At 48.8% G+C, this 17,893-nt stretch overlaps 1 protein-coding gene across 1 annotated transcript in view; it reads left to right on the top strand.

The window, feature by feature from the left end:
• The first annotated feature begins 16,087 nt into the window (after positions 1–16,087).
• LOC138948050 (uncharacterized) overlaps positions 16,088–17,893 on the top strand; it is a 30,988-nt gene continuing 29,182 nt past the window's right edge. The window contains exons 1-2 of the mRNA XM_070319579.1: positions 16,088–16,127; positions 16,567–17,561. Coding sequence (XP_070175680.1) covers positions 16,088–16,127; positions 16,567–17,561 — 1,035 coding nt within the window. The remainder of the gene's footprint in view (positions 16,128–16,566; positions 17,562–17,893) is intronic.

Genomic DNA, 17,893 nt, shown 5'->3' on the forward strand with positions numbered 1-17,893 from the left:
TCATCACAGCTGTCACAGGAGAAGCCACCTTTAGTCTAACAGACAGTCATTCCTTACCAAGAGTGTCATCACAGCTGTCACAGGAGAGCCACCTTGTCATGCAGTCGGGCTTGTCATGCTGTCGGGCTTGTCATGCTGTCGGGCTTGTCATGCTGTCGGGCTTGTCAAGCAGCACGTCTCAACGCCAGCTAGTGGCACACAGATCTGGTGTGATGGGGGTGGGGGGTTGAGGAGCGTAAAGAACGGGAGAGGGGGTGGGGGTTTGAGGAGCTTAAAGAACGGGGCCCCTCATCAGCATGCAGGAAGGTCCACAGGGGAGGGACCGTTTACCCAACTCATTACACCGCTGTGCCATCACAGACACAAAACATCCGGGTATCGAGATGCACAGACTGTGGCGGCGAAGCGCTGGCTTCGATGGCGGGACTGTGCTCAATTTCTCTCTGTCTGTCTCTATCTCTATTTTTCTCTCTCTCTCTCTCTCTCTCTCTCTCCCTCTTTTCCTCTCTGTTACTCTCTCTCTCTCTCCGTCTATCTCTCTCTTTTCCTCTTTGTTACTCTCTCTCTCTCTTTCTCTATCTATCTCCCTCTTTTCCTCTTTGTTACTCTCTCTCTCTTTCTCTATCTATCTCCCTCTTTTCCTCTCTGTTACTCTCTCTCTCCGTCTCTCTCTCTCTCTCTCTCTCTCTTTCTCTCCCTCTTTTCCTCTCTGTTACTATCTCTCTCTCTCTCTCTCGCTCTCTCTCTCTAATATCTGAATGACATTGATCCCTGTTTTGTAGTGTAGTGTAGTGTAGGGAACAAAATGTTCAGTCCTATCGCATGCCGCCAATCTCAGTGGTGGCAAAATGAGCGCAAGAAATGTGGGATGACCTGATGTACACTGATCAACGACATCCAAATCTATGGGTTTTTTTTATAAACTCAAAAGTCTCTTCTTTACTTTACACGAAAACTAAATTTTAAAAAATCTGTTTGCAACAAATTTTAAGAGCAAAATTAAATTGTATTCTTTGTTAGGGCACCCTGTGTGCATCGTTGGTCACGACGTTCCAAGTTGGCCACAAGATGGCGCGCTGAGCTCACTTGACACAACCCCCAGGGGGGTGACAGAGAACTGACGGAACAGCCTCTCTGTTCTTCGGTACGACAAACATGGCGGCGTGTGTGTGAAGCGACTGGTGATGATTCCGTTCTCTGCCCAGCGGCGTGTGTGTGAAGCGACTGGTGATGATTCCGTTCTCTGCCCAGCGCACCACACTCTCTTTGGCCCACATTTCCGCCATTTTTAAACGACTTAATGCAATTTGTCCCCGCGTTAGCCCGAAACTCAGGAATGATTTTCTTTGTGATTTGGAGCGAAAGACGGGCTCCGTTCCTCTGTTAGCCAAGTTAAATATCATTTCTCCTCTGCTGTGTGGCTGCTGATATGATTCTGCTCGGTTCCGCATCAGAGTTTTCTCGGTCTCTGTAGCTGTTTCTGTCTCTCTCTATTTCTCTCTCCCCCCCTTCTCTCTCCCCCTTCTCTCTCCCCCCTCTCTCTCTCTCTCTCTCTCTCTCCTCCCCTCTCTCTCTCCCCCCTCTCTCTCTCCCCCCCCCTCTCTCTCTCTCTCTCCCCCCCCTCTCTCTCTCTCCCCCCCTCCCTCTCTCTCTCTCTCAAGAGACTTGCCTCAATCACACCATTGAAGGAAAAGTAGAACCAGCGTCCTATCAGAGACAGGGAGACAAGGTTCATTGTATGTCTCTCGTCCCATCCAATAAAAACGTCTGTATTACAGACCAGACTGTCTACATATTCCAGTCAATGACCTTGTTCCATCTGACTTACTTGGTTATGACACGGGGTTGGCTTTAACAGAATTTGTTGGACTGAAATGTTGAATCAAGACATAGTCAGCCCCTCAGTGCGGCCGTCACAAACAGAAAACTTGTATATCTCACATGCCATAATAGACAGAACACTTTTATAATAATAATAATAAAGTGTATTTAAATTGCGCCTATCCCTTACAAAAAACAAAAATATTTGGCTCTAAGCGCATTACAACATGTGTAGGGACTTGGTACAATCAAGTCTGACAAATACAATAACACAATATACAGTCGGTCTCTTAGGTAAAACTGGGAAAAGCAGCTTCGACATTTGAACACTGCTACTAGAAGATCCTCTAACAATGCATACTGCTTTACAATATGCATCTATGTATAAATATAGTTAAAGAACATCGAGTTTAATAGGAATTAGAAAAGGTTCTTATAATAAAACTATCTAGCAAACGACGAAGAAGGAGAAGAATAAAACTATCAATGTCGATGTGTACTGAACAAGTCATTCAACGTAAATGGCCAAAGAACAACAACAAAGCAATGATGATAAAACAGTTATACTCAATGTCTAATAACGAGGCAGAACTAAATAGTATCGACACAAGATTAAAACAAAACATATATATCTCACATACAATCATAATAGACAGAAAACTTATCTCACATGCCATAATAGACAGAAAACTTGTATATCTCACATGCCATAATAGACAGAACACTTTTATATCTCACATACAATCATAATAGACAGAACACTTTTATATCTCACATGCCATAATAGACAGAACACTTTTATATCTCACTTGCCATAATAGACAGAACACTTTTATATCTCACATACCATAATAGACAGAACACTTTTATATCTCACATGCCATAATAGACAGAACACTTTTATATCTCACATACCATAATAGACAGAACACTTTTATATCTCACATGCCATAATAGACAGAACACTTTTATATCTCACTTGCCATAATAGAGAGAACACTTTTATATCTCACATGCCATAATAGACAGAACACTTTTATATCTCACATGCCATAATAGACAGAAGTGTTCTGAACACTTCCGATGCTCCAGCAAAACCTGAGCGGGTGCTGAGGTCCAGTGTATGAGTGTGTCATTGTGAGCTATAGCTATAGAGCTGACAATAGCTAAAGATGTCAGGGTGTTCCCCATCAGCATGTAAATAGGTCATCTTATGTTACACTCCGTTCCTTTACCAGGCGGAATATTGTACACGACATCAACAACATGAAGTCAGAAGTGTGACGTCATTTTGGACAAACTGACGTGCACAGTGACAGACAGGTCCGTGCGTGCAATGAGATCACCCCACTCTATGCTCACCTTACACACACTGGCCGACCAATCAGTCTACTTTACCTTACACACACTGGCCGACCAATCAGTCTACTTCACCTTACACACACTGGCCGACCAATCAGTCTACTTTACCTTACACACACTGGCCGACCAATCAGTCTACTTCATCTTGCACACACCGTTTTCCTGAAAAGCAATCTTCCTCGGCATTGACAGCTGTGTGGATACGTCATGAGAATCGTTCTCTCCCTCTGTGAGGCCTTGTGACGTCACGTGGTGTCTACGGGAGTTAACTCTAATAGCGAGGTCAGCATAATGCATACAGTTCCCGTCCCTGTTTGGAGCGCGAAGAAGTGTAGGAGTGGTTGTGTAGCACTGAAACATCGAGATCAGCATGATGCACGCCTTTCACGGACTGACATCATGCAGCGTGTGGCCCCTGACTGACATCATGCAGCGTGTGGCCCCTGACTGACATCATGCAGCGTGTGGCCCCTGACTGACATCATGCAGCGTGTGGCCCCTGACTGACATCATGCAGCGTGTGACCCCTGACTGACATCATGCAGCGTGTGGCCCCTGACTGACATCATGCAGCGTGTGGCCCCTGACTGACATCATGCAGCGTGTGACCCCTGACTGACATCATGCAGCGTGTGGCCCCTGACTGACATGCAGCGTGTGGCCCCTGACTGACATCATGCAGCGTGTGGCCCCTGACTGACATCATGCAGCGTGTGGCCCCTGACTGACATCATGCAGCGTGTGGCCCCTGACTGACATCATGCAGCGTGTGACCCCTGACTGACATCATGCAGCGTGTGGCCCCTGACTGACATCATGCAGCGTGTGGCCCCTGACTGACATCATGCAGCGTGTGGCCCCTGACTGACATCATGCAGCGTGTGACCCCTGACTGTGCAGCAGAGCTACGGTACACCACTGACCAGGCCAGCATCATGGACTGTCTGATCTACGGTACACCACTGACCGTGACAGAGAGGCCAGCATCATGGACTGTCTGATCTACGGTACACCACGGACCGTGACAGAGAGGCCAGCATCATGGACTGTGTGATCTACGGTACACCACTGGCCGTGACAGAGAGGCCAGCATCATGGACTGTCAGATCTACGGTACACCACTGACCGTGACAGAGAGGCCAGCATCATGGACTGTCAGATCTACGGTACACCACTGACCGTGACAGAGAGGCCAGCATCGACATCATGGACTGTCTGATCTACGGTACACCACTGACCGTGACAGAGAGGCCAGCATCATGGACTGTCAGATCTACGGTACACCACTGACCGTGACAGAGAGGCCAGCATCATGGACTGTCTGATCTACGGTACACCACTGACCGTGACAGAGAGGCCAGCATCATGGACTGTCAGATCAACGGTACACCACTGACCGTGACAGAGAGGCCAGCATCATGGACTGTGTGATCTACGGTACACCACTGACCGTGACAGAGAGGCCAGCATCATGGACTGTCTGATCTACGGTACACCACTGACCGTGACAGAGAGGCAAGCATCATGGACTGTCTGATCTACGGTACACCACTGACCGTGACAGAGAGGCATGCATCATGGACTGTCTGATCTACGGTACACCACTGACCGTGACAGAGAGGCCAGCATCATGGACTGTGTGATCTACGGTACACCACTGACCGTGACAGAGAGGCCAGCATCATGGACTGTGTGATCTACGGTACACCACTGACCGTGACAGAGAGGCCAGCATCATGGACTGTCTGATCTACGGTACACCACTGACCGTGACAGAGAGGCCAGCATCATGGACTGTCTGATCTACGGTACACCACTGACCGTGACAGAGAGGCCTGCATCATGGACTGTCTGATCTACGGTACACCACTGACCGTGACAGAGAGGCCAGCATCATGGACTGTGTGATCTACGGTACACCACTGACCGTGACAGAGAGGCCAGCATCATGGACTGTCTGATCTACGGTACACCGCTGACCAGGGCGGGTGTCTAGCACCGTGATTTAGCGCGACAGGGGAGCGGCAATAAGGACCGACAACTCTGGCCCCGCCGCTGACTCAATTACCTCGCTTAGATTGGCTGGCGTCCCCCTGGCTCCCCGGGGTGGCGCTGTCCTGCGGGGCCGGGAAAGGGGCGTGGCCAGGCCCCCCGGTAATGAAGAGAGAGCGATTAAAACGAGCAATGTAATTGTCGCTTGCCCGCTCGCGCTCCCCAAACATGGCGGCCGGCAAACACCTTGAGGCGCTCTCAAGGGACTGCACTCCCAGCACGCCTCGTTTGGCTCAACAGATTCTCTCCCCTCTGCCCGCCCTTTGTGCGGCGTTAGGTCGGTGTCAGCCCCGCGAGGTGAAGGAGGGTTTGTGTTCACTGAGTTATCTAGCTGTCCTTGGAAGGCAAAACACTGGCCGCCTTTTTCAGTTGTTATCCGCCCTGACATTCTCCCCTTTCATCTCCCCTCGCCCATTCTCCGTCATTAACCTTCGCCCTGACCTAATGAGGCGCAAGACCCGCGCGACACGCGCAAAGCACAAGTTGGATTGACAAGACGCGATTGTTCGCCCTGGGGCAGTCAAGCTGACCCCGCTCTCTGGGTCTCTGTCTGTTCCTGTCGCGCGCCCTTCCCCGCTCTCTGGGTCTCTGTTCCTGTCGCCCTTCCCCGCTCTCTGGGTCTCTCTCTGTTCCTGTCGCCCTTCCCCGCTCTCTGTTCTTGTCGCCCTCCCCCTCTCTGGGTCTATGTCTTTACCTGTCGCCCTTCCCCGCTCTCAGGGTCTCTGTCTGTTCCTGTCGCCCTTCCCCCCTCTCTGGGTCTCTGTTCCTGTCGCCCTTCCCCCCTCTCTGGCTCTCTGTTCCTGTCGCCCTCCCCCCTCTCTGGGTCTCTGTCTGTTCCTGTCGCCCTCCCCCCCTCTCTGGGTCTCTGTTCCTGTCGCCCTCCCCCCTCTCTGGGTCTCTGTTCCTGTCGCCCTCCCCCTCTCTGGGTCTATGTCTTTACCTGTCGCCCTTCCCCGCTCTCTGGGTCTCTGTCTGTTCCTGTCGCCCCCCCCCCTCTCTGGGTCTCTGTCTGTTCCTGTCGCCCTTCCCCCCTCTCTGGCTCTCTGTCTGTTCCTGTCGCCCCCCCCCCTCTCTGGGTCTCTGTCTGTTCCTGTCGCCCTTCCCCGCTCTCTGGGTCTCTGTCTGTTCCTGTCGCCCTTCCCCGCTCTCTGTTCTTGTCGCCCTCCCCCTCTCTGGGTCTCTGTCTGTTCCTGTCGCCCTTCCCCGCTCTCTGGGTCTCTGTCTGTTCCTGTCGCCCCCCCCCCTCTCTGGGTCTCTGTCTGTTCCTGTCGCCCTTCCCCCCTCTCTGGCTCTCTGTCTGTTCCTGTCGCCCCCCCCCCTCTCTGGGTCTCTGTCTGTTCCTGTCGCCCTCCCCCCCTCTCTGGGTCTCTGTTCCTGTCGCCCTTCCCCTCTCTGGGTCTCTGTCTGTTCCTGTCGCCCTTCCCCTCTCTGGGTCTCTGTCTGTTCCTGTCGCCCTTCCCCGCTCTCTGGGTCTCTGTCTGTTCCTGTCGCCCTTCCCCCCTCTCTGGCTCTCTGTCTGTTCCTGTCGCCCTTCCCCGCTCTCTGGGTCTCTGTCTGTTCCTGTCGCCCTTCCCCTCTCTGGGTCTCTGTTCCTGTCGCCCCCCCCCCTCTCTGGGTCTCTGTCTGTTCCTGTCGCCCTCCCCCTCTCTCTCTCTCTCTCTTTCTCTCGCCCTCACTCTCTCTCTCTCGTCTCTCTTCCTGTCTCTCTCTCTCTCTCTCTCTCCATCTTTCTCTCACACTCTCTCTCTCTTTCTTCGTCTCTCTTCGTCTCTCTCTCTTCGTCTCTCTCCATCTTTCTCTCACACTCTCTCTCTCTTTCTTCGTCTCTCTTCGTCTCTCTCTCTTCGTCTCTCTCCATCTTTCTCTCACACTCTCTCTCTCTCTCTCTCTTCGTCTCTCTCTCCCTCCCTTCGCCCTTCTCACTCTCCCTCTCTCTCCGTCACGGCCATTTGAAGCAGGTTTGGATCCCGGCTTGGCTAGGGGGGGGGGGGGGGGGGGGGGGGGGGCTGGTTAGTGTTGGACCGCCGGGCCCCTGACCCTGGCCGCCTCACGGGACACTGTGCGTGGGGTTTGGATCCCCCAGGTGAGGTCGGGTTTCAGCAATGGCGGGGCGCTGATTTGACAACTGTCACATCCGCTTGTACCCCCTGCCCGTCAGAGGCCGCTGCGGTCAGTAAGTCGATACATTCTACCCTTAATTGCCTCCACCCCACATCCCCCTTTCTTCACCCCTCTAGCATCGCACATCGCAGGGTCCAGGGTAGCAATATAGGCTGTACGATATAGATATCTACGATATAGGCTGTACGATATAGGCTGTACGATATAGATATCTACGATATAGGCTGGACGATATAGAGCTTAAAGACAAACGACGTCGCTTGAGACCGTGACTTGGGCCCTAAATTGAGTGGTACCGGTCGCGTTAGACGGGTGGTCTTTATGGACAGCAGGTTGGACTGTAGTTTGTCGTCATGCTATTTGCTTGCAGACAACACAGATCACGTGATTCCTTGTTGTTCAAATTGTTTTCTCTTTCACATTTTGTTCCTAGTGAGATTTAATTGACAGACCCTGTGATCCAGGGACATGCGTTACACTGAGACACCGCCAGGACTGACTTTGTTATTCCTACACCTGGATGATGCAGTAACATGCTGTTGTCCTGTGTGTTGCTATAGTAACATGCTGTTACCCTGTGTGTTGCTATAGAAACATGCTGTTGCCTTGTGTGTTGCTATAGTAACATGCTGTTGTCCTGTGTGTTGCTATAGTAACATGCTGTTGTCCTGTGTGTTACTATGGTAACACGCTGTTGTCGTGTGTGTTGCTATAGTAACGTGCTGTTGTCCTGTGTGTTGCTATACTAACGTGTAGTTGGTATGTGTTGCTAACGTGTTGTTGGAATGTGTTGCTATACTAGTAACGTGTTGTTGCCCTGTGTGTTGCCATAGTAACATGCTGTTGCCGTGTGTTACAGGAGAGAAGCCGTACAAGTGTCCTCACTGCCACAAGGCGTTCAGCCAGAGCTCCAACCTGATCACGCACTGCAGGAAGCACACGGGGTACAAGCCCTTCACCTGTCAGCTCTGTGGTCGGTCCTTCCAGCGCAAAGTCGATCTCCGCAGGCACGCCGAGACGCAACACCCCGACACTCACCTCACCGAGACTCGGCTCACCGAGACACAACAATCCCAGTCGCTGCTCACCGAGACACAACAATCCCAGACTCGACTCACCGAGACCTCACCCATACCTCACACACCAGCTTCACCCGCGTTGCCAAGGGACGCTACTCGCGTCTCCCCAGGGGAAGCAACTCATTTTTCTCAAACGCCGCCCGGTGGTGTTGGTCGCTTTGCTCACATTTCCCCGAGTGACGTCACCAGCTACTCCTCCGTGTCGCCAAGGGAGACTACCGTGTCATCACCAAGGGGAGAAACTCTTGAGTCTCGGAAAGCCTCGCCAGGACACACGAATGACGCAGCTTCCGGTTTCTTTGTCACGAGGACAGGGGAAGCGAAAGACTCCCCCCGCCTGTCTGGGAACCCCCCTGCGGTGATACGTCACTCCCCCGCTGATGACGACAGCAACGCGTCACACTATGACGTCACGCCGGTGATTGAGCTGACGCCCAGCGTGCCGCGTTACACTATGACGTCACGCCGTAGCTGTGACAGAAGTGTAGCAGTGGTGTCCCCAGACGTTGAAGACGAGGACAAGGACGACGACGAGTTAGAAGTCTCTGTGGGTGAGGACGACAGGCAGAGCCAAGGGCAGGAGGGGGAGGGGGAAGGTAAGAGCGAGGAGTTAGACGTTGTCGGTTCCAGCAGCTCACCGTTTCGTCATCCTGACGTCAGAAACAGTCCCACGTCGCACAACAACCTTGCAGCCAAAGGGTCAGGGTCACACTCACATCTGTTCAGACCGTTCGGAGAGAACGACAGCTCCACCCATCGTCACCATGACAACTCCACCCATCGTCACCATGACAACTCCACCCATCGTCACCACGCCGCACACACCGACACTCTGCAGACACAACCCTTAGACCTGCACGTCACAATGGCCCTGACGTCATAGCTTGTTTGACGTCAACACGTCACCCACACTGAGACGCTGCAGACACAACCCTTAGACCTGCACGTCACAATGGCTCTGATGTCATGGCTTGTTTGACGTAACACAACCCAAAGCGACGTCACAGCGTGTTTCAATTCACAACAGACGATGTTTTGAATAACTGTGTCGGGTTTTTATGTACTGTGAAAGAGTGACTACTCGTGGAAACATTGAGGCAAGCTTTCCCACGTGACATTATAGGCCAATCACTAGGTCTTCATTGAGGCAAGCTTTCCCACGTGACATTATAGGCCAATCACTAGGTCTTCATTGAGGCAAGCTTTCCCACGTGACATTATAGGCCAATCACTAGGTCTTCATTGAGGCAAGCTTTCCCACGTGACATTATAGGCCAATCACTAGGTCTTCATTGAGGCAAGCTTTCCCACGTGACATTATAGGCCAATCACTAGGTCTTCATTGAGGCAAGCTTTCCCACGTGACATTATAGGCCAATCACTAGGTCTTCATTGAGGCAAGCTTTCCCTCGTGACATTATAGGCCAATCACTAGGTCTTCATCTTGTTCACTGGCCTCTTGGCCATACATCCTGATACACCTTTTTCATTCCGGCAAAGACACAACTGTTGGCGTGTCATCGCGTGTCGTGAGTTCCTTTGTTAGGAAACAGAGTAGGAAGGAAACGACGTGACGACGTGACGATGTGACGACGTGACGACGTGACGATGTGCTCAGATATGGCCAGGCTTGACATGGGATAAGACCACCCCTCAACACGGGATAAGACCACCCCTCCACACGGGATAAGACCACCCCTCCACACGGGATAATGTTAAGTCCTTTGTACTGGAAACTTGCATTCTCCCAGTAAGGTCATATATTGTACTACGTTGCAAGCCCCTGGAGCAATTTTTTTATTAGTGCTTTTGTGAACAAGAAACAATTAACAAGTGGCTCTATCCCATCCCCCCCCCCTTTCCCCGTCGCGATATAACCTTGAACGGTTAAAAACGACGTTAAACACCAAATACAGTAAAGTAAAGTGATTGTGACGTCAGTGTAATTGTCACGTCAGTGTGATTGTAACGTCGGTGTGATTGTAACATCAGTATGATTGTAACGCCAGTGTGATTGTAACATCAGTATGATTGTTACGTCAGTGATTGTACTGAAGTCAGTGTGATTGTTACGTCAGTGTAATTGTAAGCTTAGCGTCAGTGTGATTGTAACGTCAGTGTAACTGTGACGTCAGTGTGATTGTAATGTCATTGTGATCGTGACGTCAGTGTGATAGACGGCACGAATATAAGCACGAATGAAATACAAGTATTTATGAAATAGACTTGGTAAAGTGTACAGAATGTTTGTACTGTGTATAACGGCCTTCAGATGAATGAATGGAGCATTGTGGGTATAAATGTATGTCCGGAATGCGCTGGATAAAAAGCATCGAGAAACTAGACTTGATATGTATAGGTTACAACACGAGTGGTTTTTTATATGGCTTGTATTTCAGTCAAGACCCAGCGGATGAATATCATCGGGAGACACGAGCCTTTGGCGAGTGGCTCTCGATTGATATTCCCGCTGGGTCTTGACTGAAATACAAGCCATATAAAAAACCACGAGTGTTGTAATCTGTATATCCCATTCTACCATCAAACACAAAGTGTAGACTACTAGCGGCACTGTTGCGATCTGTGGAGTGTGAAACAGTGTTTTCAGCGAGACTTGGCCTTTTTGCAACCTTAAACTAAGTGACCGTCGCTGAAAAAATAAAACGAATGAGTGCATCTATAAGTACGCGGTAACACTACTTTCAGACCGTTTAAAAGCTTTAAGTAAAGGTTCATAAGTTGCAAGAAAGTAATGAAGTCGTATAGAAATCCATTTAGTTGAAGCGCACAATTCTTTTGCGTTTCAGGTCGGCGGAACGGGGAAACCGGTTTGGCCCCCATTTGGCTTACTCGACTCGATTCAGAATCGATTCCACGTTGTTTTTTTCGAACGCATTATCATACAATTAGTCTTATTGACAGAGAAGCAAATTTTAGGGAACACATATGTAGATTTAACCATTTGCTCCCTATTTGAAATGTATCTACATGATAAACTGTTTTGCGAGTGTGTTTGCATGAACCTAAACTGGTATGGGTGCGAGGAAAACAGGACCCAAGTCTGTCACCGCCGCTTGATTGCATTTTGAAAGAATATGACTGGATTACGGAAAAATACACACATGTTAAGTTCTTAGATACCTTCATCGCCAATGTGGACTTACTGCAGAGCCAGGCAAAAGAGTAGACTTGCTCGCAAAACACGTGAAACAGCTGATGATAGCGAAGCCCAACCGTGCCAGGTAAGGACGGTCTGACAGATTCTCAAAAGTCGTCTGCTAACGAAGCAAGGGGAGGGTACTCGTGTTTTTGTTTTGGTTCGCTAGCATCTGGTTATCTTGTAAGTTGAATGTTCGTTTTTTCCCACCTGCATTGCTTTCATAATGAAAGAAACGTTTGCTTATTGCATCTCATACATCAGATCAGTTCTGAGATTCATTTTTGCGTGCAACTGATATGGTTTTCTGAGCCGTGCAATACGATTTTGGAACTTCATACAAATGTGTCACATTGTTCGGCGCGAGGTCAAAGGTCGGGAGCAAAGTAGTTCTTCGCCCAAATCGGAATCTGCACTATCATATATTTTTTTGAGTCCATGATGTATTTATTGAGCTATAAAAATACAACATATATACCCATACTGAAGTAACAGAGACAAAGAAGGGAGGTCATGGGATATACATTAATACATGTACGAGGAATGATGTGAACAATACGCGATATATCAATGAATCCGATAAAGTACTGGTATTTGTTTTAACTGTTAAATTAGCATATTTTTTGACGGATCAGAAAATTAAATATGTAATATTTGTATTTTCAAAAGCCTCTTTAAAACTTCATAGAGAAAGTGTTGGCGAAATTGTACTCTCATTTTATCAACAGATAAAAGGAATGACTTTAATGAATAATTTGTGCGTGTTGAAGGATATTAGTAAATCTATATGTCGTTACAATAGTCTCTTTTACACCAAGGCTACTCTAGGCGACCTTGACCTTGGCCCGCTGTGCCTCGGGCAAAGTCAGCCTTGTTTGCGCGTTGTTTGAATGGTGGAGCTGTACGATGGTGCACAAACATTGCTGTTATGGCGTGTGTGGAAGTGATGTAAGACACCGTGAGAGATCACACATGGTCGGTGTTGGATGGGTACCGTTTTCCGAACCCTCTAGAGATTTAGAAAAGTGCCGAAAATGGATTAAACTATGTGGAAGAACGATCGAGAGGTTCAACATCGAAAAAGTCAACAAAGACACCTACATTTGCACAAAACTTCGTCGGGTGGCACTTGAAAATGACATGCTGCTTTTCTTCATAAGTATAAATGGAACAAAAAAGATTGTACCATGCTTTGACTTTATGTGCTGAGAGAGGAAGAAATGGTTTGAATGTAGCTTTTTCATATCCTCATAAACCAAAGTGTGATACTGCAGCTAGTTAGCAAAACAATTTCACTGAAAAACTAGACAGCAAGTGACACATAGTCTACACACCAATGAACACGAAGGCATTTAAGAAACAGGATCATTCTTTTAATCTTGTCTAAAATTTTGAACATGAATCTCACTGCAAAAACACAATCTGACAGAACTGGCAGAAAAACAAAACTACTTCAGCATACAAATGGCCCAAAGAATATGGTCTGAAATCAGACAAAAAGCATGACAGCTCGGTGCTTGCAGTTGCATGCAACAAGAACACAAAAATGAAAAAAAAATGGTCAAACTGAACTATGTGTCGTTCAAAGGAAAAATGGTTTGCCTCAAGGAAAAAGGCTGAGAGACATCACATAACTGTACAAGCTCACAAGAACTATTGGTTGTAATCATGAGTACCACTAGACTGAAATGATAAATAATGGGCATCACAGTACTATTCAAGCACTAAAAAGTGCCTCCCACTAGCTTGTCACCAAATAAACAAAGTAGGTTGTAACAAAATTGCAGATTAATAAAAAAAATAGTTCAATCAATAGTATATGTCACACCTGACATTAAACTAGTAATTTCCATCACTATCCTTTTCAGGCATTAAAAATAGTTCAAAGCATCTAGCCCCACATAGAAGTAAGAGGCTCATTCACAAGCTAGTTAAAAGCTTTTCATTCTTTGTCGTGCTTGTTTGTGTTTATGTGTGTATCACTGTTGGTTTATGTTAATGTATATGTTTATGTTTATGCGCGCGTGTGTATGTGTGTATGTAAACATATATGTGTGTGTGTGTGTTTGTGTGCTTGTGTGTGTGTGTATGTCTGTGTCTGTGTATCTGTGCGTGTGTGTGTGTCTGTGTATGTGCGTGTGTGTGTGTGTGTCTGTGCGTGTGTGTGTGCGTCTGTGCGTGTGTGTGTGTGTGTGTGTGTGTGTGCGTGTGTGTGTGTGTATACGCGCGCGTGTGTGCGGAAGGGCGAGGGGGGCGAGAGAGACAGATAGAGAGATCGAGAAAGAGAAAGAAAAGGAGGGAGAGACAGACAGACGAACAGAGAGAGAAAGAGAGAGAGAGAGAGAGCGAGAGAGAAAGAGAGAGAGAGAGAGAGAGAGAGAGAGAGAGAGACAGGTAGAGAGATCGAGAAAGAAAAAGAAAGGGAGGGAGAGACAAACAGACGAACAGAGAGAGAAAGACAGAGACACGGAGAGAGAGAGAGAGAGAGAGAGAGAGAGAGAGAGAGAGAGAGAGAGAGAGAGAGAGAGAGAGCCCGCGCACACGGGCTTTTTACTCCTAAACATTCACCTTTATTGAATGAAATGAAGACCACAACGCTTTTCCACAGACTCGACAAGAAATCTAACTGTCAAATCTGACCACCAAAAAAAAGAAAAGGAAAGGCCCTGCTTCTCCACGTGGGGTACGAAACTCAAACACAAACACACACACAGATATCATGAGGGCCACTGCATACCGTCACCCCTAAAATGTACTCATGAACTGAGCTGTAAGCGATTGGACTCGTCTACTTTGGTCAGTGCGGGTAGGGAGGGCTGTTCCAAGTACAAAGCGACTGTTCGCATGATCGCCCCCAATACATGCATTGACTCCGCTGTCAGCGAAGAGATGGGTCCATTTACTTGAAAATAGGTAGAGAGGGTAGAATTGAGTTCGCCGCGAACATAGCGTTTCCTACAACATGAAAACTTTTTGTCTCTGCGCGAACAGATCGTTTGCTCTATGCAACGCACCTCAGGTGTGTTCACGAAATACATTGTAATTTTAAACAGAGACAATTTTCAGTTCACGCGTGAAGATGATTTTACTGACCAAGTTTCTCCCCGTATATTTCATAACCCTGCAGGTGAAAATGGGAATACCAGCACAGAATGATTGTCAGTGAACATTTAATACCAACACTTCAAACTACATCACTCATCATAAAACAGAAACTGTGACTTGGATTGAAATGAAAATCAAAAAGTGGAAAAACTCATACTCTGATAATTGTTGTCCAAGTGTTTCAAACTACATCACTCATCATAAAACAGAAGCTGCTGTGACTTGGATTTAAATGAAAATCAAAACGCGGAAAAACTCATACTCTGATAATTGTTGTCTAAGTGTTTGTGTGGTTAAAAAAAACAAATGTACCTGATCATGAATGAAATCAGAGCAACCCATATGATCATTAACCATTCACTGCCACTGGTCCATAGGTATACTCTTTTGAAAAAGGAGATGGGTATGGAAGAGGCAGTGCTACTGTTAGTGATTCAAAGTGCCATACATCCCATCCTAGTGCTGTGAAATGGATATATTCAATATGTCATGGAAGCTTACTAATATTTGCATGTATGCATGCAAACATACTGTGACAGTACGAATACAGTAAAAGCATTATTGAGGGTGAACAGCCTGCTTTGCTTGGTTTCAGTGAGGAGTAACAATACTAACAATAACAATAACATGCCTAAGTTGTGAAATGTAAGTACTTGCCCCCCCCCCCCCCCTCCCCCGGACACTGGCAAAATCCCAGCAGAATGTCCCCATCTTCGCTGACGATTACCCACAGTTTATAGGAGGAAGTGTGCAGGTAGGTTGTCTGCCTCTGTGTCGGTTTTACCTCCGCGGTGTAGACGAAAAACTTTTCCACTTCTGCACATCTCAAGTTGAGCACATGGCCATCAAAAAAAGGCGATAATCTTCAAAGGATGTGTAAGCTTTCGCCTTCTTCTGGTCGAAATCGTTCTTTTTCTCAATCAGATAGTTCAGGATGTCAACAACACCGATCCTGGGTGCGTTTGATAGGTCACTTTTTCCTTCGGATGTAAAAGAATCGCGTGGTGGAAATCCGATCTGTCGAAGTTTTTCGGAAAGTTTTTCTTGCACGTCCTGTCTTGTAAAATCCGGATCGATCGGTAGTTCCAACTGCTGTGCAGTTTTCACAAGTTGCAGCAGACCATCTCGTCTGTATCCAGTAACAGTAATGCCCCTGTCTTTCAAAAACTTTCTCAACTGAACGCAGTCGTACCTATCTAACTCCTCCGTTTGCAGCGTGGCTTCGACAGCGAGGTTGCCCATACCCAAGGGGAGTAACTCGAAATGACCCAGCGCGCGGTCTGCTGTAAAAGGCCCTATTCTGACCTCGTTATCGATTAGTTTTTTGTTTCACTCAGACTCAGCATTTCTCAGTTAGACGCGCATTGGATGCACCAAGGTCACTCACAGCATGACGGCACAGATTGGCATGGCCTGTGTCGTCACAGCCTGTATCGTCACGAGTTGTCAATGGCCTGTGACGTCACATATTGTATTTTTCTGTGTCTTTGCCTAAAAATAGGTTTATACTAATTCTGTTTCACAATAATCGACGGGCAACTAAATCCATTTTTTTTATATCTCGTTTGTTTGTTTCTTTGTTTTGTGGCTTTGATTTTTTTCAAGACGACTATTGTCTTGAAAAGTAATGACTTTGCAATTCCTTCATAAAACAGATGTTAAAAGTAGAACAGGGTGAAGACACTCGCTCTCTGTACAGTGCGCCGCCTGGCGGGAACTGCCAAATGACATCAGGCCAAGGTTGTTTTAATTTATTTATTTCATGTTACACGTATTATTGATTGGTGTCCAATGCCGGGTTGGTTCCGATGCTGAACAGGGTCTGTCACGTGTGTCAATAGTACAGGAGGCGGTTGCACAAAACTTCAGCCCCAAATCCCCCCTCACCCCCCATCACCACCCCATCACCACCCCGTCACCACCCCGTCACCACCCCGTCACCACCCATCACCACCCCGTCACCACCCATCACCACCCCGTCACCCCCCATCACCACCCCGTCACCACCCATCACCACCCCGTCACCACCCATCACCACCCCGTCACCCCCCATCACCACCCCGTCACCACCCATCACCACCCCGTCACCACCCATCACCACCCCGTCACCACCCATCACCACCCCGTCACCCCCCATCACCACCCCGTCACCACCCATCACCACCCCGTCACCACCCATCACCACCCCGTCACCACCCATCACCACCCCGTCACCACCCCGTCACCACCCCGTCACCACCCCGTCACCACCCATCACCACCCCGTCACCACCCCGTCACCACCCATCACCACCCCGTCACCACCCATCACCACCCCATCACCACCCATCACCACCCCGTCACCCCCCATCACCACCCCGTCACCACCCATCACCCCCCATCACCACCCATCACCCCCCGTCACCACCCATCACCCCCCATCACCACCCATCACCACCCGTCACCACCCATCACCACCCCGTCACCACCCATCACCCCCCATCACCACCCATCACCACCCCGTCACCACCCACACCACCCATCACCACCCCGTCACCACCCATCACCACCCCGTCACCACCCATCACCACCCCGTCACCACCCATCACCACCCCGTCACCACCCCGTCACCACCCCATCACCACCCATCACCACCCATCACCAACCATCACCACCCGTCACCACCTATCACCACCCCGTCACCACCCATCACCACTCCGTTACCACCCATCACCACCCCGTCACCACCCATCACCCCCCATCACCACCCCGTCACCACCCATCACCACCCCGTCACCACCCGTCACCACTCCGTTACCACCCATCACCACCCCGTCACCACCCATCACCACCCCGTCACCACCCATCACCCCCCATCACCACCCCGTCACCACCCATCACCACCCATCACCCCCCCCCCCCCCCCCCCGTTACCACCCGTCCTGCCCAACATTCCAGATTTTTGTGTCGTCATTATTTAAAGAAGTAACTTGCTTGGGACAGTTGTTTTTGCCCTGTAACTTTTAAAGAAGTAATTTACTTGCGACAGTTGTGTTTGCCCTGTAACTTTTAAACAAGTAATTTGCTTGTGCTCAGCATTCCAGTACGTCTCCTGGCATTCTTTGCATTCAGTGATGATTGGTTTGTTTTGTTTCCATATTCTCATCGCATACTCGACAGCATTTCTAACTAGACGGAATGAACCACGTGACATGTCA

This window comes from Littorina saxatilis, linkage group LG15 (assembly GCF_037325665.1).
Source record: "Littorina saxatilis isolate snail1 linkage group LG15, US_GU_Lsax_2.0, whole genome shotgun sequence".
Classification (NCBI taxonomy): Eukaryota; Metazoa; Mollusca; class Gastropoda; order Littorinimorpha; family Littorinidae; genus Littorina; species Littorina saxatilis.